This window comes from Pararge aegeria, chromosome 14, assembly GCF_905163445.1.
Source record: "Pararge aegeria chromosome 14, ilParAegt1.1, whole genome shotgun sequence".
In the NCBI taxonomy this organism is placed as follows: domain Eukaryota; kingdom Metazoa; phylum Arthropoda; class Insecta; order Lepidoptera; family Nymphalidae; genus Pararge; species Pararge aegeria.
In genome coordinates this window covers 17,314,365-17,338,701 of record NC_053193.1, presented here as the reverse complement: position 1 = coordinate 17,338,701, position 24,337 = coordinate 17,314,365, and the positions used below count along the sequence as shown (strand labels likewise).

The following is a 24,337-nucleotide window of genomic DNA, read 5'->3' as shown; positions in this document are numbered from 1 at the left end:
TTGACTATTTCAAAGAAATTAAAAGAATGTTCTCTCCGTCCTTTACGGAACCCAATATCTGTAGACCATTGAGAAGTTTCAGATATTCTCACCTGGGACAGAAACTTGGGCATGTTAACGTCAATAATGGCCCTCAAAACTAGTTGCGCTTCGTCCTTTTCCGGATAGTTCTTTTTCAAAGCTCCGGAAGCTAACAACACTGACTTGACAGCTCGCATGCCGTAGTCATAATGGTTTTGCGATGACAGCTGCTCCGAGCATAGCTTGTACGCTTGAACAATTTTACGGGCTAACCTGTGAAAGACCAAACATATATATATGATATAAACACTGAACCATCAGTGTTTATAGGCGAAAGAATTAAAAGCTTCTTTGGTTCATTTTTATACGCTCGTATGTTTGGTCTGAATATCAAACTCATGATAATTATAACCATTTAACTTGGAGTGGGGCACGATCGGCGCAGGTCTAGGCTAGCCCTGTACTGATAAGAGATTTTTGCATCATTTAAGTAAGTAAACTAAACCCAGCAATTTATTTTGCAACGCTGATCATAAGAGGGACTAATAATGCCATTCATCAACGTACTCGTATTTAAATAAATATAGTTTATGAGCCAACGAAATTAAAATGTTCATGATCATCAATTGCCTAAAACATTCCAATGCTGGAAGGCCCTCTTCCAATAAGAGTGTTTGCCCATAGCAAAGAGTAAGACACCCTGGGAAGAGCTGACCAGCTGAATTCTGATCTGCCGTCACCACAAGGCACCAGAAAAGTTAAAGTGTTAAACATTGCAAAAATATAGACATGTATTGCCTACTCACGGGCCAGCATTGACAAATCCGTTGGAATAGAGAGTGATCTCCCCAATCATGGCGTAGTCGGGCACCATCATTGCCACCGTGCGGAACAACACCTTCAGGTTATCCGGCAGTTCTGTGCGGCCCGCGTAGCTGAAGACAAAAAACCATGTCATCATCGTCATCATCAACAGCCTATTACAGTCCACTGCTGGACTAAAGGCCTCTCCCAACTGGGGGATCTGCCCGTAATAACCACGCTGGGCGGATTGGTGATCAGTACATGGTAGTAGTAGCACAGAGGACGCTGCTGGCCACCCTCTGTTATGTCATGTCTCAGTCGCCTTGTACGACATCCGCGGGAAGAGTAGGGGTGGTTTGTCACCACCTCTACTCTTCCCGCGGGTGTATTCTGATCTGCTGTCACCACACGGCACTACAAACCATATACAACGTGCAAATGAAAACCGAAATATTACTACTTCACAGTCTTTACTGGTACATTATTTACTTTCTCTGAGGCTAATCTGTGTAACGCAACATTACAAGATTTTGAGTAAACCACTGCGATAGTATTTATTGATAGAAATTAGATACAACCCTAACAGCACGTGACGGTCTTTTATCTTCAATAGGATTTTCATAAGTAAACACTTAGAATGTGCTGAATTTGTTTGTATGAAAAAATAAATATGCTTATTTTTGGTTTAATATTTTTACACCTTTTATTTTGATTCCTTAGGAAATATACTTATGCACCCTTCAACAGTATTTCGTTTACACGTTGTATAAAAACTAAAATACCAAAATATATCTCCTAGATGCCCAAAAAAAACATGTGAGGCATATACTTCTGCGACTGATAAAAGTTAAGTCTTACTTTCCATATTAAGTGAGTTCCTCGATTTTTTTTGGTAAAACATGTTTTAATTAAAAGATGAATTAACTTGCCAATCTTATATCTGGTGATCTAAGCATCATATTTTTCAACTCTGATTGATTTATTTTTTTACTCATAAATAAACCGTTATAAGACATACTTGACACAAGATACTTGTTAGATAACTTTATTTCCTGCAAATAGTCTTTTCAGTAAGAGTTTTGAACTGAATTCCTCATTTTTCATCCAAACCTTAAGTAGTTCATGTAAGAGCCTTACCCAGGATTCATGGTGATGAAGACAGAGCACGTGGGGTTGAGGCTGATCTCCGTACCCTCGAACACGAAGCGCTTGTCGCGGCGAAGGATTGCCAGCTGGATGGACAGGATCTGCTGGGCGACCACCGACAGCACTTCCAGCTCGATGCGGTTGAACTCGTCGAAACACGCCCAGGCGCCAGATTGCGCAAGACCCTATACAACAATAATTAATACCTATATAAATAAAATTAAAACCTGTATGCCTGAGAGTTATAAAGAATGTTCTCAACGGCGTGTGAAGTCTACCAATACGCACTTGGCCAGCGTGGTCCACCACGGACGTCGTCCTAAACCCTTTTCATCAGACGAGACCCGCGTAGTGTACCGTAATGGGTTGAGGATGATGACGACGACGAATTCATGAAAACACTTTTACTGCACACCAGTAAAAATAAAGGATTCTTTTGTAAAACTGCACACATGCCCCATGCTAACCTAAAGTACCTAATATTATTATTATTACCTTAAAGAATTTGCCAAGCGCCTTATAATCGAGTCCATCGGAACAGTTAAATACGACGCATTTCTTGGCGACGGCTTTGGCCAGATCCTTCGTGGTCTCAGTCTTACCCGTCCCGGCCGGGCCTTCGGGGGCGCCGCCCAGATTTAATTTCAGAGCGCTCATTAATGTCCTAAAATTAAAATGATAACTGTAAAACTACTAAATGTTAATGTGTTATTTAGGTTTCTTTACTAGAAAAGCTCGGAACATCGGTATTAATTGAGCCGCCCTTTAACGCATATAATCCAGAAAAGCTGCTGGTAAAATTATCTCGCAGAATTAAAGAAGAAAGCATTTGTTATCAATTGTAACCTGACCTTAACTTATCTAAGTGAAATTTAGAATAGAAATTGTTTAGGTACATCCTTGAAATGGCTATAGGCAGTGGCGTGCATCTCATAGATGCAAATAAGCAGTGCATACCCTGACCTCAGGGCCTCTCAGACCATAAGGACGACTTAAAATTGAAAAATTGAAAAAAAAATGAACAATTTATAGAAAACTATAAAAGCGCCATCTAGTTAAAACCGGCCGCACTTCTATGTAAATCAATGGACAAGTCCCGTGTCATGGTTTAGAACTAAAATAGACAAACTGCATAATATTTCGACTATATTTTAATTTTGAGTTGTAAACAGTATCCCTAAATAAAAAGTAACGCTTTAAATATAATTTAAATCTCATAAAATTAGCTGGGGTTTTCACGATTAAGTATCCATTGCCGGGCAAATCGTTTATTCGTCGCTCGAATTAATGCGCCGCGCCGCCGCGGTCTCCATAGAAGCACGGCGATTGAATGCATCTGTCGTTACTTGTGTGCACCAGCACACAAGGAAGTTCTGGAGTGTAGTGATATAATCGCGTGCGTGCTTACACAATATTTGGCTCTTTCTATGTGTGCGAGTTTTCCAGGTTACCAGTATAGGGGTTTCGCTTGTGTGCAAATCTTAAAAGCACTGCTTACGGAAATTTGAAATCCAAATGTATGCTTTGTTTTTTTATAAGCACAAGTAATTTGCTTTGTTTGTTACAGTGGCGTGCACTTCGTACATGCACAAAAGCACTGCATACCCTAAAAATTTTGTATTACTCATAAAGGGGAAGAATTTTTCAATTTTATGCCATTTTCCTTATTTATGCATACCCTGGTTAAAAACCCTGTGCACGCCACTGGCTATAGGGTACATTTATCGCAGAAAAATAAGAAGTTCCTGCAGGATTTTTAGGAACTCCAAATAAACGCGAACGAATGAGCGGGCAATATCTAGTTCGTTTATAAGTTGGAGACCTACCGAGCTATTTTTTATTGTATTGTTGAGATATTGAGATTTTTAAACAACATCAGCATAAAATAAACTGCGTAACCTCACTCTAAGGCACTTAATTGAATTAGGAATAAATTCCAACCTAGCAACAATGCATTCGGCATTTGTCTATAAAAGGCTGCTGCTCTTGTTTGGGAGACATTTGTGTTTTGGGACTCACCTTGTAATCACTTGGTGATTATTTAAATCTTTGTTATGTGTATTTCGTTGTACGTTGTTGTTTCAAGTAAGCAGATAATAATCGGTGCATCCAGTATTCATAGATAAAACGTATTTATCTCTTACGGTATATTACTAGTATATACATTATACATACTTGCTTGCATTATGTGTCTTGGTTAAAAACAACAACCATCAATTTACAAAAAAAATTGTTTTCCGAGAACGTATAAGTTTGAGGTTCTGTCAAAGCATCGCTATTGTAATTATTTTCCTTTATGATCGCTTAAAGATGTCTTATTTTTAGGCGTGTGGGTTAAAGGTGGAAGGTAATCGTAGTGACTTTGATGGTAAAATGTTAATATTATTCAACCGTGGTTCAAATGCACATTCAATTAAAATTGGACTATGAAACGTTCGTTTTATTCTGGAAGGTACCTGTAGCACCGGTCGGTAAGAGGCGTGGCGACCAGGCGGCCCGTGTTGCCCAGGTATTCGAACCCGTAGTCCACGTCCGTTGTGATCATCGAGCATACGATGCGATCCCCGCGCCAGTAGTAGCGCAGTTGCGAGATCCAGTTGAAGTCTGTGACCTCGCGGACTTTCTTTTCCTCCATTTCTTCCAGGATCGAGCGACCTGGGTTGTTTCCAGGGTTTTATTAACGAGCTGTCCCGCATAAAATATAGCCTGCTAGCGTACCCAGCCCGCTTCGCCGAGCTAGATTTTGCTTTATTTTATTTAAACAATAAACTTACATCATTAAATTTTTTATTCAAGTCTCATAATATATTAAATCATTTATTTATCTCCGTATTCATTCTCTTCTCGAGCGGGTAAAGATAATTATCTACACCCATGTACACCCAACAATAGAATATCATCATAGTAAATAAAAGCTGTATTTGAGTTTGACAGTTCAGAAATAGGAGTGCTCTGATCGGCACCAAACTTTACAGGATTACTTGCCAGGTCAATCCGGAGATTCCCTTAAAGTTTCATTGAAATCGATCCAGCCGTTTCGGAGTCGATACGGAACATACCCACACACTTTCTCTTTTATATATATATATGTCATTCGCTGAGAATGTAATGTCTACTAGATTAATAGAGCTTTTATGACCGATCTCGTCCAGTGAAGTACTAATGCCAAGATTATTTCATGACAGAATCTTCTAACTGTGACATATTTGCAGATGACTGGAACAAATTACTACGTTAGTTACATCAGTTCCGTGAAAGAATAAATAAATAAATAAATATACTACGACAACACACATCGCTATCTAGCCCCAAAGTAAGCGTTGCTTGTGTTATGGGTACAAAGATGACTGATGAATATTTTTATGAATATTATATGCATAAATACTTATAATATACATATAAACACCACAGACACTGAAAAACAATCATGTTCATCACACAAACATTTTCCAGTAGTGGGAATCGAACCCAACGCCTAGGACTCAGAAAGCAGGATCGCTGCCCACTGCGCCAGTGGGCCGTCTTTAGAATGTAACTGGCTACATTGATTTTATTTTATTTATTTATGTGATATTTTTGTTTATGAATTTTTTGGTTTGTTTTCTTCCTATTGTTATTGCCATTTAGTTTTTTTTCTATTTTTTGTACCCTAATTTTAAATGAATACCTACTTTTCGTGTAGTTCATAAGTATATGTGAGAATAGTATCTAATGTTATTGTTTATTGGTGTAAATGGAATTTTTCGTACTAATTAATACAATAATAAATTAATTAATAAATAGCAATGCAACTATGCTCCTTAGCGTCAAAAATAAACATGGCGGTAGTACTTCCGAACGAGCTCTACCACTACCAAACATTTGTTTGGATGACAATGATCATGATGTAATGACCTCACCATGCACGTCGATGACAATGAGCGCCTCCACGGTGATCCGGTTGCCGGGCTCCAAGTCGCCCTGCACCAGGTACACCAGGCCGGTGATCTGCTCCGTGCTCTTCGCTATCAGCTCCGGTAAGCTGCCGGTCTGGATAGCTTCCAGTGCCTTCAATAAGAACATTTTGTTTTCATTCAAATATCATGTGGATGTGAACATACATAGTCACGTCTGAATGGTTATAATAAAGCTGAAGAGAAGAGGAAGAAAAAATAATAAATGGCGCTAAAACTCAAAATATATATAAAACACATCAATTATAATAGCAAATTAGGTTTGGCCACAAGTCAACAAGACGCACAACTGATGAATAAAAAGTCCCTGCGTGAAACAACACTGCATAACTATTCTAACTCTATGTCATAATAATAATTTGTAGATCCTTTGCAATTTAATTCTGCCGGAGTACATAAAGAACAAAAGAGGTAGAGGTCGTACCCCCTTTAATTTACACAAGATCGCATTAAGTGGCGGACAATCTCAAAAATAAAAAAATAAAATTTAAACATCATCATCATCCTCATCATATCAGCCCATTATCGACCCAATAGATGGCACGGGTCTCTTCTCAAAACGAGAAAGAGCTAAGGCCGTAGTTTAGTCTACCACGCTGGCCCCGTGCGGATGGGTGGAGTCGACACACCTTTTTGAGAACATTATGATGTTTTCCTTCACATGTGACATAATTGCTTGAAAATCGCACATAACTAAGAAAAGATTCGAACGCGGCCCTCCGAAAGTGAAGTCGAAGTCCTACCCACTGGGCTATCACCGCTTTTGTAGTAAATTGTAGAAATTGTAAAATATACAATTTGATTTATAGACCTATATAACCATCACCTTTTCTCCTAAATTTGTCTTACCTCGGTGGTATACTGTACGCAAGAGCCGGACTGCACGATCTGGCCCGGCCAGTTCAGCACCCATTCCTCTCGCTGCGTGATGGCGTACGCGTTGATGGCTTCTGACGCGACGTCACGCAGGCTGGTCATCATCTGGTGCTCCAATTGTTGGAGCCAGCGTTCCACCATGCCCTAAAAGCCATACAGCATATTTATATTACTTGTAATCTATACAAGCTTTTACTGAACTCGCAACGTACATATTATGTACATTACATTAGCTATTCATGAGGATTTTTGGGTAGTGTGACGATCAGAATACAGTTGTCACCACATCTCATCCCGCGGGTCTCGTACGAGGCGACTAAGTGAATATAACGGAGTACGGACATCAGCGTCTTCTGTGCAGTACTACTATCGCAGTAGATACCCGTCTACCCAGCATGGTGATTATATGCAAACTCTCCCGTTGGCAGAGGCCTTTAGTCCAACAATGGACTGTAATAAGCTATTCATGATGGACGGTAGACCTCCTATTGGAATAACATGGTGGTTCGGTAATAGGGTAATGAACGGTCATTCGCCAAACGCACGTGTCCGCGTGATATTCCTTCATATATTTATTGTAATTCCTTCAAGAACATCAGAGATAGGACGTTCGAGTTTAGATTTTTGAAAATATCTAACTGTTGAACGCATTTTTGACAAATCCCGTTGGAACCGTTCGTTTTCCTGAGATAAACTTAGTCTATATAGTACTCTCCGTCCTTTCAACTAACTCTCCATACAAAAAATCAAGTGGATTGGTTGCGTAGTTAGGGTGTGCAGGAAGAACAAACATACAAACACACTTTCGCTTTAATAACATTAGTAAGAATAAGGATGAATCACTATCAAGTCACACCAACGAGAGCCCGATGTGTAAAAACCATGTCTTTAAAAACATTGTGGCTAGTGGCTCCTCAAAGAAAAAAAGGGCTTTTTTTGAGGAGGGGTGTTTCCATCATTGATTCTTAAATAAGGCTAATGATAATGACACCATACCTTAGCATCAGCAGGTTGTATCGACGAAGACAGCGTGACAACCTCGCCTTCAGCCGAGGTCATGCCGACGATCTCCTTCGCCGCGTTGAACTCCAGCGTGTAGATACCCTCGAAGCACTTCTTGAGGTGAGGCTGCACCCGCATCGGGTCCTTTGTCTCTGAGAGAATCTCCAGTAGCTCGTCGTTGGATAAGAAGAAAAATCTGTAAATGTTCGTTTGAGACAATTGGTGCTCACTTCTTTTATAAAAGTCTTCCAAAGGTAAGTATTATAGATGAAAAACTATTATCTGCACTGAAGCTGAAATACAAGGTTTCTTAGTTTAGCTTCAGAAGCTTGTAGTAATATATTTTTTTAAGATTTCATGGATGCCCCATCCTATAAAATAAGAAATGTTTTTACTATATTGTTTAAACTTGAGATTTTTGGAAATAAACAACTTAAAATTCCTAGTGATTTTCTGCGTTTAAAAAAACTTTCATTCTCTAAACTTAAGATAGATGCTTCAGATACGCACCTCGGGAAGAATAATCTCTTCTTCTCCAAATAGTCGTTCAGGCCGCGTTGGATGTCATCCAATAAGGCGTTATTGTATCTCAATTTCTTAAGTAAACCTAAGGAAAATAATAAAATTGAATATAAAAAATTAACGTCTCTTAATTCGATCACGTAGAAATACTTTGTTTAATATAGCTCTCTCTTTCGACCCAAAACATGGAGCTTATAAGTAGAAGTAGAGCTTTTGGTCACAGAGCAATTTCATTTATTACAAGTAGGCCTGATACAAGCACTTTTGAAACGTCAGTCTGTCTGTTTGTAGTGACTCTACCACCGATTCGGAAGACAGATTCTCGCCTTGTCGTCTAGTACTAAGTACTACTGACTTGTATATTTTTGCCGCGAAACAGAATTACTGTGTTTCAGTTTTAAGGGCGTGGTTTGTCAAAACGATGGGTTTCTACTTACCATCAGGTGTGATATCTGCATAGTTTGTCAATTATTACTAGAAAATAAAAATCTTGGGCCGAAATTAGTTCTCTTAATAATTAAATGTTTCTAAAGTACAATTAAATTATTAAGAGGCCTAATTGTACAACGAATTAATGGTAAAGTCAACATCTCCTGAGGATGCTCCGGTTTCGGAGCGAAACGTACCTAGACGAAAAATCTTATCTGATGTTTGGTGTGGAGTATGGAGAAATTATAAATAACACCATACAGATTCTCCTGCTTTTCGCGGAGTATAGCAAATAAAACTTAATTCTCATAATCCGCTTCTATCCAATACAATTAACTTTTCACCCGGAAAGTCAGTTGCCGTTAGAACCATGGGGTCCTTCTGTGTGGCCATCATGACAGCCCGCCACTCCTTATCCACGTCTCGGAAGTTTCGCGCTTCCGTTGGCATCTGCCGCATTATGTCCTCCGATGAGAAAATGGGTTCTAGATACATCCAGGTGGCTTGACACTAAGGATAATAAAAAACCTTAACTGTTTAAAAACTTGGCAATACTATATAAAAATATTACAAATCATGATTTATCTTTTACTAAAATATATAGCTGATTAGTTTGTTTGTTTACTTGAACGCGATTATCTCAGGAACTACTGGCCCGATTAGAATGCCTCTTTCAGTGTTGGATAGACCATCTATCGAGGCAGGCCATAGGCAAAAGGGCATAGCACCAATGAAGAATAAATAAATAAAATAAATATCCTACGATAACACACATTGTCATCTAGCCCCAAAGTAAGCGTAGCTTGTGTTATGAGTGGTACTAATATGACCTGTGAATATTTTTATGAATAATATAAATATATACAGTCAAACCTGGGTAAATGAGAACTGGATAAGTGAGAAAACTCTATAAGTGAGAGTAATAGCCAGGACCCGTCATTTTAAGCTCCCAAAACCTCTATTAGCGAGAAACAGAAACCTTTGTAAGAGAGAGTCGTTTTTCCCTCACGGACCTCCGTAAGTGAGACTGCTACTTATCTATACCTCTATAAGCGACAGTCGAGCAAGCAATATTCGACAAAATTTATGAGTTAGAGAAAAACATTCAAAATACAAAAATAGAAACCCAAACAAAATTCACGGATTTTTTAAAATGTAAATAAGTTCTAAATAAAATAAAATTACATAGTGCATGAATATGTCTTGTTATTGCTGCGTACCTCTAGAAGAGAGAAACGCTACCCATGTACCTGCATTAGCAAGAAACTCGGGTTAGTGAGAAACCTCTATAAGCGAGAATGAGATTGTGCTCCCTTGAACTCTCGCTTATCCAGGTTTGACTGTACTTAGAATATACAGATTAACACCCAGACTCTGAAAAAACATTATGCTCATCACACAAACACTTTCCAGTAGTGGGAATCGAACCCACGGCCTTAGACTCAGAAGTCAGGGTCGGCAGAGATGAATGGTTAACAGGGTTTTCTTTACATATGCTTTTAATTATTGTTATATTATTATAAACAATGTATGAGTAATGTATTGTAAAATACAAATAAATTTAAATTGTTTACATATTTATTTATTTATTATTGAAATGTTGATTAAGTTTCAAAAAAGCCCAGTATCCATTTACTCTTTGCTTATTTTTTCCATCCTTTAAACCTGTGCCTGAAAATGTTTCTATTGAAGACCTGTAGTGGGCCGGTAATAGATTGATATGATGATGATGATGTTGAGGTGATCTAACTTGGTCGTAACGAAAAACCATTGTAGTAATAACCTGCAGCCATTGGTCGAGTATGTCCTGCATACTAATAAGTTTCTCTTCCCAGGCGACCATGTCGGCCTCGAACGCTTTCACGTATGGGGATCCTCTCATCGTCTGCGACTTGAGGATATGGTCATCCAATTGCTGCTGGATGTCATCTAAACCTGTGAGGATACCCACTCCCGTGTCTCTGTAAATGATGTAAATTGTTACAGTAATTTATTATTATTATTAAACTCTTTATTTGTATACCACAACATTTAAAATATAACAAAAACAGAAACATCGAAAGAAGTAGTAATACAAAAGGCGGCCTTATCGCTTAATAGCGATCTCTGCCAGGCAACCTTAGAATTAGGAAAAAAAAGAAGAGGAGAATAGACTGCTGGTGGTACAAATATTAAAATACATACATGCAAATAACTACATGCTAATACATAAACTAGTGTGCACAAATAGATAAAAAGTAAATAATATAATAAATAAATAAATAAAGTAAATAATTTTATAAAGTGGGTAAATAATAAAACTTTGGATAACAATAAACACAAAGATGTAGCAACGGATTTAGGGTTCCAGTACAATAACCGTATTAGAGGTATGGGTATAATATATCTGCCTCACCCCAGATTATAGGTATCGGGGAAGACGGAAGATGTGAGGGCATTCCAGGCCTTTGCGGTACGGATCAGAAAGGAAGAAGCAAAACGCTTCGTACGTGTTGATGGTATTTCAACGACGTAACGGTGCAGATTCTTTCGGTACCTCGCAGGAGATGGTTTAACCAAATCGAATACACTGTATCATTACTTACCGCCAAGGTTAGATTAAGATAAAGCGTTACCTGTAAGGTACCACCTCGAACTTTATGCCGATCCATTCTTCCTTCATTTTATTCAAGGCCTTCTCTAGAGCATACTCCTTAGAGGCGTACTGTTCAATCTCCTCTAATTGTGTGGGATAGACGTGAACTCCTTGTTCCACCATATCAGCTAAAGTGGTTTCGGGTTCATGAATAACTTCTACGCCGACCAACTCGCTGATTTTAGCCCAGTGTCGCTCACGCATGCCCTGTGATCATGCATATAAATAAATTGAACCAATTAAACGGATATGCCATCTGTTACTGAGAAATGTAACAGATACAATCTGTTTTTGCTGCCAACGCAAAAATATCTCAACAACCGGCCTGAAACCTTTTTAAAATGGTTTTGTAAGCATCACTTAATTTTTTTTTTAAAGTTAAAGATCGCGGAGATCTTTGCAGACCTTTTCAAGATGTACAATACTGTAGTACATCATTCTGATCTATCTCGTAGGGTTCAGAGTTTGCAATGAAGCGCAAAAAATGTGTAGGTATATTTACGACATCGCATTAAAAACCTGTAATGCTACTTTATCATGCAGGTATTATATATAAACCCTCCTCTTTTATCACTCTATCTTTACAGAAATAGCATCAAAGTTAAATAAATAAAAGAAAATCTACAGTAAAAATAAAATTATAAAATGCTATGTTGCCAGCGACAAAATTTGTGACATTTTGTGGTAAACATTTCATGCAAGAAAAACACCTAGTGTTAAGACTTATTTAAAGCATTTTTAAAAATTTTAAAAATTATAAATGCTTCTAAAAATTTTCGGAACCGAAAGGATTAGAACTTGCGGCTCTCGCTATCTGAGCGCTTTAATCAATTAAAAGATAAAAAAAATCAAAGCTACGGCTCTCCTACCGTCGATGCCGAAATTAGTATATACCTTTTACATCGGTCTTATAGGCCTATTATAAGTTAAAAAGAGCTCCAACCTTATTGCATATAGCTGTAAGCACTGGCAGCAGTAGCTTGAACTTCTCCACTTTGTTCCGCACCATATCCGCTATTCGCTTAGCGCCGGGGTACTCGAGCAACTGCTTTCCGAGTTTATACAGTAGTTTCCACCAGGCTTCGACGTCCTCGGCAATTTGTTCCGCGTCCAACCCTTGGAATGGGCCGTGGTACCTAAAAAAAGACTCAAATGCGTGCACTTCATACATGGGCTAAAGCTTTGCTAGCCAATTTTTTTGCTATAACTTATAGTATTGGGATTTTTCCATTTTTTATAAATTTAAAATGCATGAAAAGTTTTCGGAACTGACTTTAGCAGTTTAATTTAACCAATATAAGCTACGGCTCCCCTGGCGTCGTTGCCGAAATAAGTATGGCATATATACTAATATCGAGATGAAACAAGAGATGACACATTGATTTTTTAATAAATTTAATTTTTATTATTGTTTTTACCCTTGTATAACCGTGCAGATCTTTGTTCCTATGATATATAAGAGCGCATACCATTTCTCGTAGCCGTCGTAGAAGTCGAAGGCGGTGTGCCACAGCTTGTGGAAGGGGTCGATGCTGGCCAGCATGGTGGTCATGCTGAAGTACACAGACACTTCCTGGTCCAGCAAAACTTCCTCGTTGTTTATCTCCTCGGCTTCGCGTTTGTCTTCCTGTACAGTACGATTTATTTTAATTAATTACTGACAACTTTTTAATACCTACCCAAGTTTACAATTAAGTTTATTTCTTTTGGACAAAAGCTTCATGGTGAGAAGTTAAGAAGGACTTTTTGGTCTAGTTCTCCCCCACTTTTTTACCATCGAACTACAAAGCATCGTGAGGATCTGCACAATAACGCATTTGATATAACTAGGACATGTACGAAACGCTATTTCGTTTGTAATATGTACCGCTTATCGGGTTCAATATATAATTTTGCCAGTTTAATGTGCTTTCATCTCAAACTGAATCGTCCCTTATAAATCGTGAGATCGCAGTGAACTTATGAATGTCATATTAAACAAGGTTCTATGGGCCTTTTTTGAAGAAAAATTAGACGGCAAAGCCTTCTCTGCTTCTAACAGAAGGCTTTGCCGTCCACTTATGAATTATAAAGGCTTTCTTAAAATGATAAATGGTATGTAGCAACAAAGAAACGGAAATGCTATTTTAAATAATGCAGGAAAATACATTGCCAAATAGAATAAAAACATAACAGAACAAAGTTCACCGTTAAACTATGGTTGATTTCGTCCACTTTTCCAACGACTTCTCTCAATAGGTCCAAGTTCAGCAGTGGCGGATCAAACCGACGGAACAGCTCCAACTCCTTTTCATGCTTCTTGAGTCTCTCTTCGTAGATCGCCTTTCTGCTTTTTAGTTTGTCTTCCGCCATTAACTTTTTGGTGTTTAGGGTCTTTATTGTCAAATCTATAGTTTCCTCCATGTCGAGAGGCCACAGGAATACGCGAGTGTTTAGGTTTATGTCTTCGACTGTAATGTTAATATTGCATGACTTTACTATACAGAAAATATTATAGATGAATTTATGAAAATACCACGACGAAAATGATCTGAGACCTTCCTGTTACATCACTGTCTGAACAACAACTTGTCATATAAAACTAAAATAATAAGGAACACGACACGATTTTGAAGATAAACAATAATTATTGAAAATTCAAGGAAAATGTACCTTTATTAGGAACAAATCAAAGGATTCTTACCGGTACCCGCGAGTCTACCTATGTTGACATGTTTTTTATGTGATTTGTCATGTTAACTATGGTAGTACATTAAAAAAGCTGAGGTATGATGGTATAATATGTCACAGTACATACGGACATATATCGGATAATTTAGACATTCGTATTAAATCACATCATGTCATAGCAGTCTGAAACTTACAGGAAAGATGTGCATGCTCCATCAAGAACAGCACGTATTCAGCGGTGGTCCTCGATTTCTCTCGCAAGTCAAACATAGCGCAGTCCCGGCAATCCTGGATGTAGCCTAGCAACTCCACCAGTTGGGCTGTGGTCTCCGGACTTTCGGACGTACGCGCCGCCATTTCCTCGTACACATTGCAAATTCTGTGAGTGTCGAAGGCAAAAATATATGTCTTATCGACGTTATTATCTTATACTAATATATAAAGTTGAAGAGTTTATTTGTTTGTTTGTTTACTTTAACACGATGATCTCAGAAAGTACTGACCCGATTTGATAAATTATTTCAGTGTTGGATAGCCTATTTATCGAGAAGAGCTATATATTATCACGCTCAGACCAATAGAAGCATAGCACCAATGAAGAATGTTTCAAAATCGGGGTTTCTCTTTCCTTTTGAGAGCTTCCGCTGCGTGCGCTGCGTAAACCGTTAAAGATTCGATAAAACCTTGTATGGCAAAGTTGGGGAACAACTATATAAGTTCTAAAAAAAAGACCGGAAATACATATGTCTATCTTTTAAAGTTGACTTATGCGCGGACTAAGTCGCGAGGGACCGCTAGTTTTCTGTAGCCAGTATTACACTACAAAAAACTAATGAGACGTGGTGTCAGGCCCAATGAGCCTATCCCATAGATCATTTCTGGCAGTTCCCTGAGTTGGTAGACTTCAAACGTCCTTGAGAACATTCGTTCGCGGATGCTGTACAACGACCGAGTAATTGACCAATGGAAACAAGCCATAAATCAGGTAGAATGCAAACTCACGATCGGTTCCACTTCCTGTTGACAGTAGTGAAATGGTCTATGATGTACTGTCGGAGCGCGTCCACTTCGCTCCAGAGCACGTCGTTGACAGGCGCGCAATCCAGCATCACCATGTTAAGCGGAATGTCGCGGCGCAGGAAGGCTATCTCGTCGCGTAAGGCTCTATACGTTAAAATGCGGGCTGAGAAGTCCTAAAAATTTATAATAACAATAATAATTTTATTGAAATAATATACCTAATAGTGCTAGTCGATCGATTAATGCGCCGTGCAATAATTGTTGACATAACTATTCCACATGACGATAATCTGGTGAAAGCTGAAAGGGAAATAGTATCTAAATCATCTTATCTCGCTTAAGAGATTACTGGCATGTGGAGTGTTGAGTAAATATTTGAGTTTTATTGTTCCGATAGTCGTTTCGGCCAATGGTCTTCTCGTAAAAAGTATCGACGAACATCTTAAGAAGCTTTCACTTGGTTGTTGGATAAAGGGTCGTATACAAACTAAGAACTTAAATAGTAGTTAAAATAAGTGCAATAACTGTACCATACATATAACTTAAACAATAGTTTTTCGGTAAAATGCTAACAACATGGTAGAGGCTATTATCGAAATATAGCCTCACCAAGTTAATGAAGTACGTGATACGTTCCCGTTTAACTTTTATTCCTGGAACATATTTAAATCCCCGGGGAAAACATTAATTCCTGGCTAGTGGCGAGCGGAAATTCAATTTTGGTTGCCTCTATGATAACTAAAGGTTGAAAATCCACTTCGCATATTTCTGTCTATTCTTCATAGGTCTATTACGGCGGAACCAGTAATCGAAAAATTTTTAGTCTGATAATTGTTTGTTTAGTATCAAGGATCTGGATCGATTGAGATGAAAGTTTGGCAATTCAAAACCATACAGGGGCAATAGAAGAAACAAAACAAATCCTCTTACCTTCAAGTAAGGTGGAGGTTCCAAAGCAAAGAACTTCTGCAGATCTTGAAAGGCAGTACCATCTAGGATATAGAAATACTCCTGGAATGTGTCCAGGAAGCTATTGGGCCCTGGTCGGTTTTCGTGAAAGTGTTTGATGCACTTATTGGTAACTTCCACCATGTACTGCTCGTCCGGGTATACCGACATAAGATATGGATTTGGACGTTGCGCACCTACAATGAAAAATCTAACGTTAAATAAGTTGGCAACTAGTGACAAAGCTCGTTATAAAGGCACACGATACATTAGAGTTTCGGCCTCATATTCGTGTTGACAGATTTCGATCCTCGGCACGCAGCTCTAACTTTTCAGAGTTACGTGCGTTTTTTAATTTAAGAAACTTAAACTTGCTCTTGCTTTAACGATAGTGGAAAACGTTTTGAGGAAACCTGCATGCCTGTTATTTTCTCATTACGTTATTCTAAGGAAAGTGAAGAGTGTGACATTGTAAAGAATGAATTCTAAAGAGTGTGACACTTGGCCAGTTTGGGGGACTACGGGCTAAACCCTCATGATTGCGAGAGTAAACCCGTGCCGTGTTGGACGGTAATGGGTTGTCAATTATGGGTTATATAACTAACCAATCTCAACCTTAAAAGATAGACCTATGCTGCCGCGGACTTTTTTTGAACTTTTAAATGGGAACAACTCTGTTGTTCATGATCATTTAACTTTAACCGTTTATTCAGCGCACGCAGCGGAAGCTCTTAAAAAGCGAACATAAAATTCGATTTTGGAACATTCTTTATTGATGCTTGCTCCTAATGGTCTAAATGTGATGATATTTAGCCTTCCTCGATAAATGGGCTATCCAAGACTGAAAGATCATCGCGTGCAAATAAAGAAACAAAAAAACTCTTCAGCGTATTCGTATAAGATAAATTGACTGTTTAATAAGACAAACCTGGGTACATGATAGTATCAACACTGGGCAATTGTTGATTGACGCCGATAATCGTGTGCAGCCACTTAATAATCATGACCCGCATTTGATCCAAGGCTGGATCAAAGCTTATACTGGTGGATCCCGGTTGGCCTACGACCTTGATGCGGAGTAGCGGTCGCTTGATGAAGAGGTAGTCTCTGTACTCTTTGCCGAAGTTGTTACCTTCCTGAATGCATTAAATGGAGACCTTGTTGGATTAATTAATATAATTGGACATGACGGTCCATGACATGATTGGACACGATGGTTTTTGTATACAACTTGCAAATGAAAACTGAAATAGTACTTCACAGGCTTTAGAGATACATCTTGTCTCTGAGACTTATATGTGAAAGCGAAACGCTAATAGTTTTTCAGTAAACCGCTGCCATAGTTTTTACCGAAAGAATCCAGATACAGCCCTATCATCACATTCAAAATTACCAATGACACAGCATTGCCAAAATGCTGCTTAGCAGAAATAAGCATGGCGATAGTGCTTCACGGTACGAGCTCTGTCACAAAAAGTTCTACTCCTCATATCTTCTGTGACTGGCGCTACTTTTTAACTGCCGTTATGAATCAATTCCTTTTCATAAAAATTGACAAGGCGCGAAGGAAATCTTATTTTAGTAAGTTACGAGCTAATAAGAATGGGAGGTTCGAATTGCTAAATGAACAAATGAACTTATCAACTTCACCTCTATTGGATATATTCAAAGGCACTAATGAGGTGGGAGGGGCTTAAATAGATAAGGTAGGGTAGGGAGGTAGGGGTAAAAAAGGTATACAAGGCGACATATTTGGCTAATTTTCTCACTTAACAATTATTCATTGTAAAGTCAACACCTCCTGAGGATGCTCCGGTTTCGGAGCGAAACTTGGAGGTTCATTGCCGAATATCTTTTCGGTGTGCAGTATAAGGATTGAAGAAATTACAAATTACACCATACAGATTCTCCTGCTTTTCTCGGATGCAAATTAAGCTTAATTTTAATAATAGGTATATCATGGATTTCCGCAAAGTAACGCCTGCTTCTATCCAATAGTTACGAGCTCTGCGTCATTAGTACGTTGGGTTGCGTTGCGTCTTTGCAGCGACAACGTTGTCCGCTGTTGTGCGATGCGTCATTTTCCATATATTTTAAATGATATGCCACGTCAAAACAACGCACTAATTAGGCGCCGAATCTATTAGCTTACCGAATAATACGAGAAGTATTCCGCAAAATGGAAAACGCTTCTTTCCACAAGATCGCGAATCTGTCTTGACATCAATGCGTGAATCGAACTGTAAAAGAAAGAAACAGAAGAAATGGGTGTATTAGCAAATACATGAGCCATGTGCATGGAGATTGTCCATAGGCCATGGGGAAGCATAGAGTGCTGTGATATTAAGTGGGAGGTCCCGGATTCGATCTCCAGCTAGGACCATTTGGGAATTATTCATTTCTGAATTGAGGCTTCGATGGTGGCTAGCTACCCCCGTACCGACCAAGACCTAGTAATCAGTTTGGCGTTCCGGTACAATGCGTATAGAAACCGATTAGGTAAATGGGTTTAATAAAACCACCCTAACAGGTTAGCCCTTTACCATCTTAAATTGTATCATCACTTACCACTTACCAGGGTGAGATTCCATTCAAGGGCTAACTTGTAGGGGAATAATAAATAAATGCTCATTTAGTAAGTTGTATCAACAACACGATAAAGGTATCTGTGATGGCTGTTTTCTAAAAAACGTAATGAACTCGATTTTTTTTAAAGATTTATTTTATTTAAAGATATTAAAATAAACTGTTAATTTCAGCATTCGGTGTTAGGCGTATCTTCCTACATTCCTTGAAACGTCTGTCCGTGAACAAAATAGTATATTACACGCTTCAAGATTATACAGTCTGTTTCTTGTGCCTCTATCATCGGAATAATGATTTTGCTGAGAAAAAACCGACAAGAAACTTTGCTTGTTAATTGAATCACCATATCAACCCATTACGGCTCACTACAGGGCACGGGTGCTAAGGGTATAGGCCATAGTACAGCACGCTGGCCCAGAACTTGAGAACATTATGGAGAATTGTCCGGCATGCAGGTTTCCTTACCGTTGAAGCAAGTGATGTTTTAATTATTTAAGACGCACATAAATAAGAAAATGATAAAATATAAAGAAATAGACAGACTTACCTAAAAAACATCTCAACCTGAAAGATAGACTCTTTCTTCTTCCTAGAGACATAGCACGCCCAGTGTTTTCTCATCTTGACCATGGTATCTGCAACGTCTATTAACCAATTGTCTACCAACTCCGTCCTGGTTTCGGCACATAATTTGTTGAGACGTTCAGTGAAGTCGCAAGGATAGTGGGGGAATGGCATGTCTTCCTGCATTTTGTTCATATCGCAGATATACATGTTTTGGTATCTAAAAGTCACCAATTATTTAATTGCTTTTATCACGGTTCATAAGATACAGCCTGTTGACATACAGACCGACGGAAAGACAGCAGAGTCTTAGGTTCCAAATTACCAATTTAATAAAAAAAATGGATTGAATTGTTCCAGTTTAACTCACTTTTCTTGCCATAGTCTCCTAAGCTCCAACAAAATCGGGTTTCCTTGATAGTAGCGATATTTAATGGCTTGCTTGGCCCGCGTCACATCGTTATGCCAAGGCATGGGCGCGCGAATGCAATGCGCTGGCCAAAGAGACGGTAGGAATGCTATGCGAAGTCGTTTCACTTCTTCTGGATCCTCCAGAATGTAGGCGAGGAGACATCTGGCGATCAAATGTTGTGTTTACGGTTTAATTTTAGGTGTTAGTAGTAAAGAATGCGCGGTGATTTTTTTAAGCGATTTCCACAACTGGAAAATGTTTGTGTGATGAATATGAATGTTTTTCAGTGTCTGGGTGTTTATATGTATATATTATAAGTATTTATGTATATTATTCATAAAAATATTCATCAGTCATCTTAGTACCCATAACATAAGCTACGCTTACTTTGGGGCTAGGTGACGAAAAAATAATATATATATATAGAGTAGGAGATAAGTTTTATTAAACGTTGTTACCTCTGCATAGCCTTAAGAAAGAAGTCCTTGATATCGGCTTCGCTCTGTCTGACACATGCCTGGTACGTTAGGATCATAAGGCATTTTTTGATGGCTGCTGTCTGCTTGTCTACTTTCACCTTGGCTCGTTTGTACAGGTGTGCAGGGAACTCCGGTATATGGTTGCCAGTTAGTGACTGTTGAGGTAGAACACAACCCTTCATCATCATCAATAGCCAATGCTGGATTGAAGGCCTTTCCCAACGGATACAGCCCTCGTAATCACCACGCTGGGCAGAATGGTTGCAGGAGATCGTAGTAGTAGCGCAGAGGACGCTTCTGCTCGTTTCACGCTATATTCCCTTAGCAGCTTCGTACATCACTCGCGTGAAAAGCAGACGTGATGGATGGAGTATCAGCACAGGGCACAATACAACCCTTACTAAAATTATATATTTTTATTACAGTGTTTTCCAGGAATATCCATACTAATATTATAAATGTAAAAGTGTATCTGCATTTTTGTTTTTGACACTCTTGTTCGACGCAACCAACTTCTTCTTGGTCCTAACCATTGAGGATGGTCCGGTGTCGGAGCGAAACTTGCGAAGAACATTGCCGAAGATCTGTTTGGTGTGGATTATAAAGACAAACAGTTAAGCTTAATTTTCATATTCAACGCAACCGTTGAACGGATCTTGGTGAAATTTTGCACACATGTAGCTACTGGAGATGGACATAGGATTCGTCCCGGAGAAGCTGCCGCTAAGAGTAGCGATGTTAAAAGTATAATTGGTTAACCTATCCGGCATCCTGCAGATGCCCCCAGAAAACAAGTGATCCCGTGAAAATAAAGGGTTACTGTAAGATTTATAATAACCCAAAATAAACGCGGGCAACATCTAGCCACCGGCAGTATTTGAACTCCAGCAATTGCAGCCTGAGAGCTTAAGTGAAAAACCTTACCGTAGTTAAATAATACTGAATTCTTTCTAAATCTTTCGGGTGTATGTAGCGGTAGTGCTCCTGTTCTGTTGCCTTCAGCATCTGACTTTTCTGCTCATCGGGATCGCGAGGTAGCTCAAATTCCAATTTTGCTAAATGCCTGTAACATAATTAGTACTAAGGTAGCATATAAATTTCATATAAAAATTCAAAATTTCTTTATTCATGTAGGCATATCACAGGCTAAGTGCCTGTGATATGCCTACATGAATAAAGAAATAAGTGAAGCGTTCATACATATATGTTTACAGAATTATAAGGGGATGGTGATAACCCCGTTTGCCAACTTAAACCTAAAGCTACGAGGGTTCCAAATGCGCCCTGGTCTAAGAAGAGTCCACAGCAAACTTAGCCGGGATTTTTTTTTTAATTGATTTATAGATAAATCTTCTCACCAGAGACAGTTTATGGTGTAAGATGGTAGCAAAATATTAAATGCAGATCTTAACATATATGTTAATATCTTCTATCTGTGTTGTTTTGTGTGTGCATGTGTGTGTATGTATGTGTGTGGGTGTGAGTGCAAGTGTGCATGAGTCTCATAACAAGTTAGGTTAATAGGACAAGTTGTTAATTGAGATGTTGACTATACAATGAACAATTGGTGACAAACTGTTGCATCATGGTACCTTTTCAAGGCTGCCTGCGCAGCTAACTCCGCCTCGGCCTTTTCTTTTCGTTTCTTTTCTATTCTTCTCTTCCTCGCCTCCGCTTCGGCAGCTTTTCGTCTATCGTAAGCACCAGATACCAAATCTCCCAGCAATACTAAACCTATTAAGAAAGCATCTCATAAGCATTTCTTTCCCACTGCTAAGCCCAGTCTATGAGTATAGAGGTTATTTATATATATAAATATATAGTAGATGCTCTCTTGAAGTTGAATTATATATATATATATATATATAATTCAACTTCAAGAGAGCATCTACTAGAACTGAACTAAGTACCTTTTGGCAACTTATTCTTGTCCTTTTCTTTCTTTATAGCCTCCAATCGTTCTTTTTCTCTCTCGGCAAAGGTTTGAACTGGTGGAAACTGTAGTTCACCATTGGGCCCTAGAGGTCCGTACAGTTGTAGCGGTGGACGTCTCTTGGGCGGCATGTTGATTGTCCTTATAGTTTTAGTTGATCTTGTATAACAGTTACCTGGAATTACATAACATTTTCTAAGCGTACCATCGGAATCCTCATTACCAGCCACTGTCTTCCATTATTGACACACTGGAATGGCTGACCCAATACCAATGGCAGCTAAGATTTTGTCTCCGCCCCGCATGTCACAGGATTGTCTGTGGAGCTAATAATATTGAGTTTAAAGTCATTCAAAGGACCACTTAATGTTGATAAGGGACGTTTTCGTGCCCATCGGCTACTTGATGTACATATATTAACCCTTTTTAAGTAATAGTAGGTTTACTTGTCTTGTGGTGACGGCAGCTCAGAGTACAGCCACCACCCGTCCTCTTCTCGTCGTTGCCGTAGGAGACGACTAAGGTAATGTAACAGAGAGCGGGCAGCGGCGTGCTATGGTAACACTACCATCTACTGGGATCACCGACCCGCCGGCCCAACGTGGTGATTATGGGCAAATCCTCCCGTTGGGCCAGGCTTTTAGTCCAGCAGTGGACATTGGTGGATAGTACAAGTATTAAGTATTAAGTACTTACTTAATACTTGTATTTATGTAAATTGTTCATAAAAATATTCATCAGTCATCTCAGCACCCATAACACAAGCTACGCTTACTTCGGGGCTAGATGGCGATGTGTGAATTATCGTAGTATATTTATTTTATTCAGTATACATCATGACAAAAGTAGAAAACAAACAATTAAACATGTTCATATTATCAAGTTCACGCTCAAAGCCAATTGGGCTTTTCCTAATAAGGTGGCTGGAGATACATCACACTTCGTTGGTGGACATGCACGTTCAGCTGTGACGTTATACCAAAAACGGGTGTAATCGCAGCGTAACGCGAAATTAAACCAGCTGGAGTTTCGCATAGTACCTATTCACATTCTGCGCATGAAAAGTCATAGTGGAAACAGGCATTTTTATTCCGTTTAAGTACTGAATTCATGCTAACCCGTAGAATCAACAGGCTTCGCATGGTTGTAACTGTCCCTGTACGGAACCCCTCTCGTCAACGATCTTGCCTGCATCAATGGAGGGAACTCACTGCAAGCGCCTTCACTTTCACCTGGAAACATTAAAGTTACCTACCAAGAATTCTTATCAATTTTATAAATTTAATATGCATATTAAAATTTTTGGAACAGACAGGATGAACCTTGAAATTGATAATTTCTCCAAGTGTAGGTAAAAACACTAATAAAAAATTATAAAATTATAAGAATTCTTATGTCAACAATTTGCCATAAAGGTAACTAGTTGTAATGGTTGCATTTTTACTACTTGGAAAAATTTAAACTAAGATCGCAGTTTAGTAATTTAGACTCAGATTTTTTACTTTTAGACAGCCTTTGTGTGCCTATATATTTTATACTAATATATAAAGTGTTTGATATCCCATTTATCGAGGAAGCCTATAGGCTTTATATTATCACGCGAAGACCAATAGGAGCATAAGTAGTAGCAATGAAGAATGTTTAGAAATCTGGGTTTTTATTTTCCTTTTGGGAGTACAAGTTTCGATAAAATAATTCATGACAAAATGGTTCTCTTTTAAAAGTTCTAAAGTCCGCTGCAGCATAATATGTCTATCTTTTAAGGTTGACTTATATGCGGACGTAGTCGCGAGGGTAGATATACGATGATATATGTAAATCCGGCCAAATTGCTAAGCTGTCTTATGTTAGCTCAAGAACTAACGTAGACATGTTATGCTATGACCTTAGCAATGGAAATGAAACGATCAATCGTTTGGATTTTCTCATTATGTATTGAACCTTATGCTATTAAAAATCCTCTTTGTTTTTCTTTCAAGGTTTGCGTCATTGTTGTTGGTAGAACAATATTCACTTTTCAAACTAAACGCCACTAAACAATTAAAACATAGATCAGAGGCATTGACTAGTAGCTTTAGCGAAGTAAAAACTATCCGGTTGGTTTATTTTGATATTATCATCATCAGCTGTCGATAAGCATGGGCGTACCCAGAACGGGAGGACAGCTGCTCCCCCGATGGGAATCTCGCAGAAAATGTATGACCTCTCTTTAATAAAAATGTTTGACGACCAAGATACAGACAGATCAGCTTGATGCCCTGGATTCGGTGGATCGCCGTGCTAAAAGGCTCATCGGTGACCTTGCCAATAAAAAACTTAAGAGTTTCAGGCAAGGTT

General features: G+C 38.7%; 1 protein-coding gene across 1 annotated transcript in view; it reads right to left on the bottom strand.

Annotated features, from left to right (window-relative positions):
• LOC120629143 (dynein heavy chain 3, axonemal) overlaps positions 1–24,337 on the bottom strand; it is a 59,688-nt gene that overhangs the window by 34,670 nt on the left and 681 nt on the right. The window contains exons 2-28 of the mRNA XM_039897936.1: positions 23,119–23,232; positions 21,978–22,175; positions 21,660–21,801; positions 20,992–21,130; positions 20,047–20,222; positions 19,547–19,750; positions 19,160–19,396; positions 18,179–18,266; positions 16,955–17,162; positions 16,009–16,223; positions 15,061–15,251; positions 14,253–14,437; positions 13,576–13,838; positions 12,858–13,015; positions 12,332–12,524; positions 11,369–11,595; positions 10,537–10,714; positions 9,098–9,263; positions 8,313–8,409; positions 7,797–7,998; positions 6,774–6,944; positions 5,871–6,018; positions 4,428–4,626; positions 2,467–2,635; positions 1,963–2,156; positions 828–956; positions 93–294 (exon numbers count right to left, since the gene is read on the bottom strand). Of these exons, the coding sequence (XP_039753870.1) occupies positions 93–294; positions 828–956; positions 1,963–2,156; positions 2,467–2,635; positions 4,428–4,626; positions 5,871–6,018; positions 6,774–6,944; positions 7,797–7,998; positions 8,313–8,409; positions 9,098–9,263; positions 10,537–10,714; positions 11,369–11,595; positions 12,332–12,524; positions 12,858–13,015; positions 13,576–13,838; positions 14,253–14,437; positions 15,061–15,251; positions 16,009–16,223; positions 16,955–17,162; positions 18,179–18,266; positions 19,160–19,396; positions 19,547–19,750; positions 20,047–20,222; positions 20,992–21,130; positions 21,660–21,801; positions 21,978–22,175; positions 23,119–23,194 (4,755 nt within the window). The 5' untranslated portion in view covers positions 23,195–23,232. The remainder of the gene's footprint in view (positions 1–92; positions 295–827; positions 957–1,962; positions 2,157–2,466; positions 2,636–4,427; positions 4,627–5,870; positions 6,019–6,773; positions 6,945–7,796; positions 7,999–8,312; positions 8,410–9,097; positions 9,264–10,536; positions 10,715–11,368; positions 11,596–12,331; positions 12,525–12,857; positions 13,016–13,575; positions 13,839–14,252; positions 14,438–15,060; positions 15,252–16,008; positions 16,224–16,954; positions 17,163–18,178; positions 18,267–19,159; positions 19,397–19,546; positions 19,751–20,046; positions 20,223–20,991; positions 21,131–21,659; positions 21,802–21,977; positions 22,176–23,118; positions 23,233–24,337) is intronic.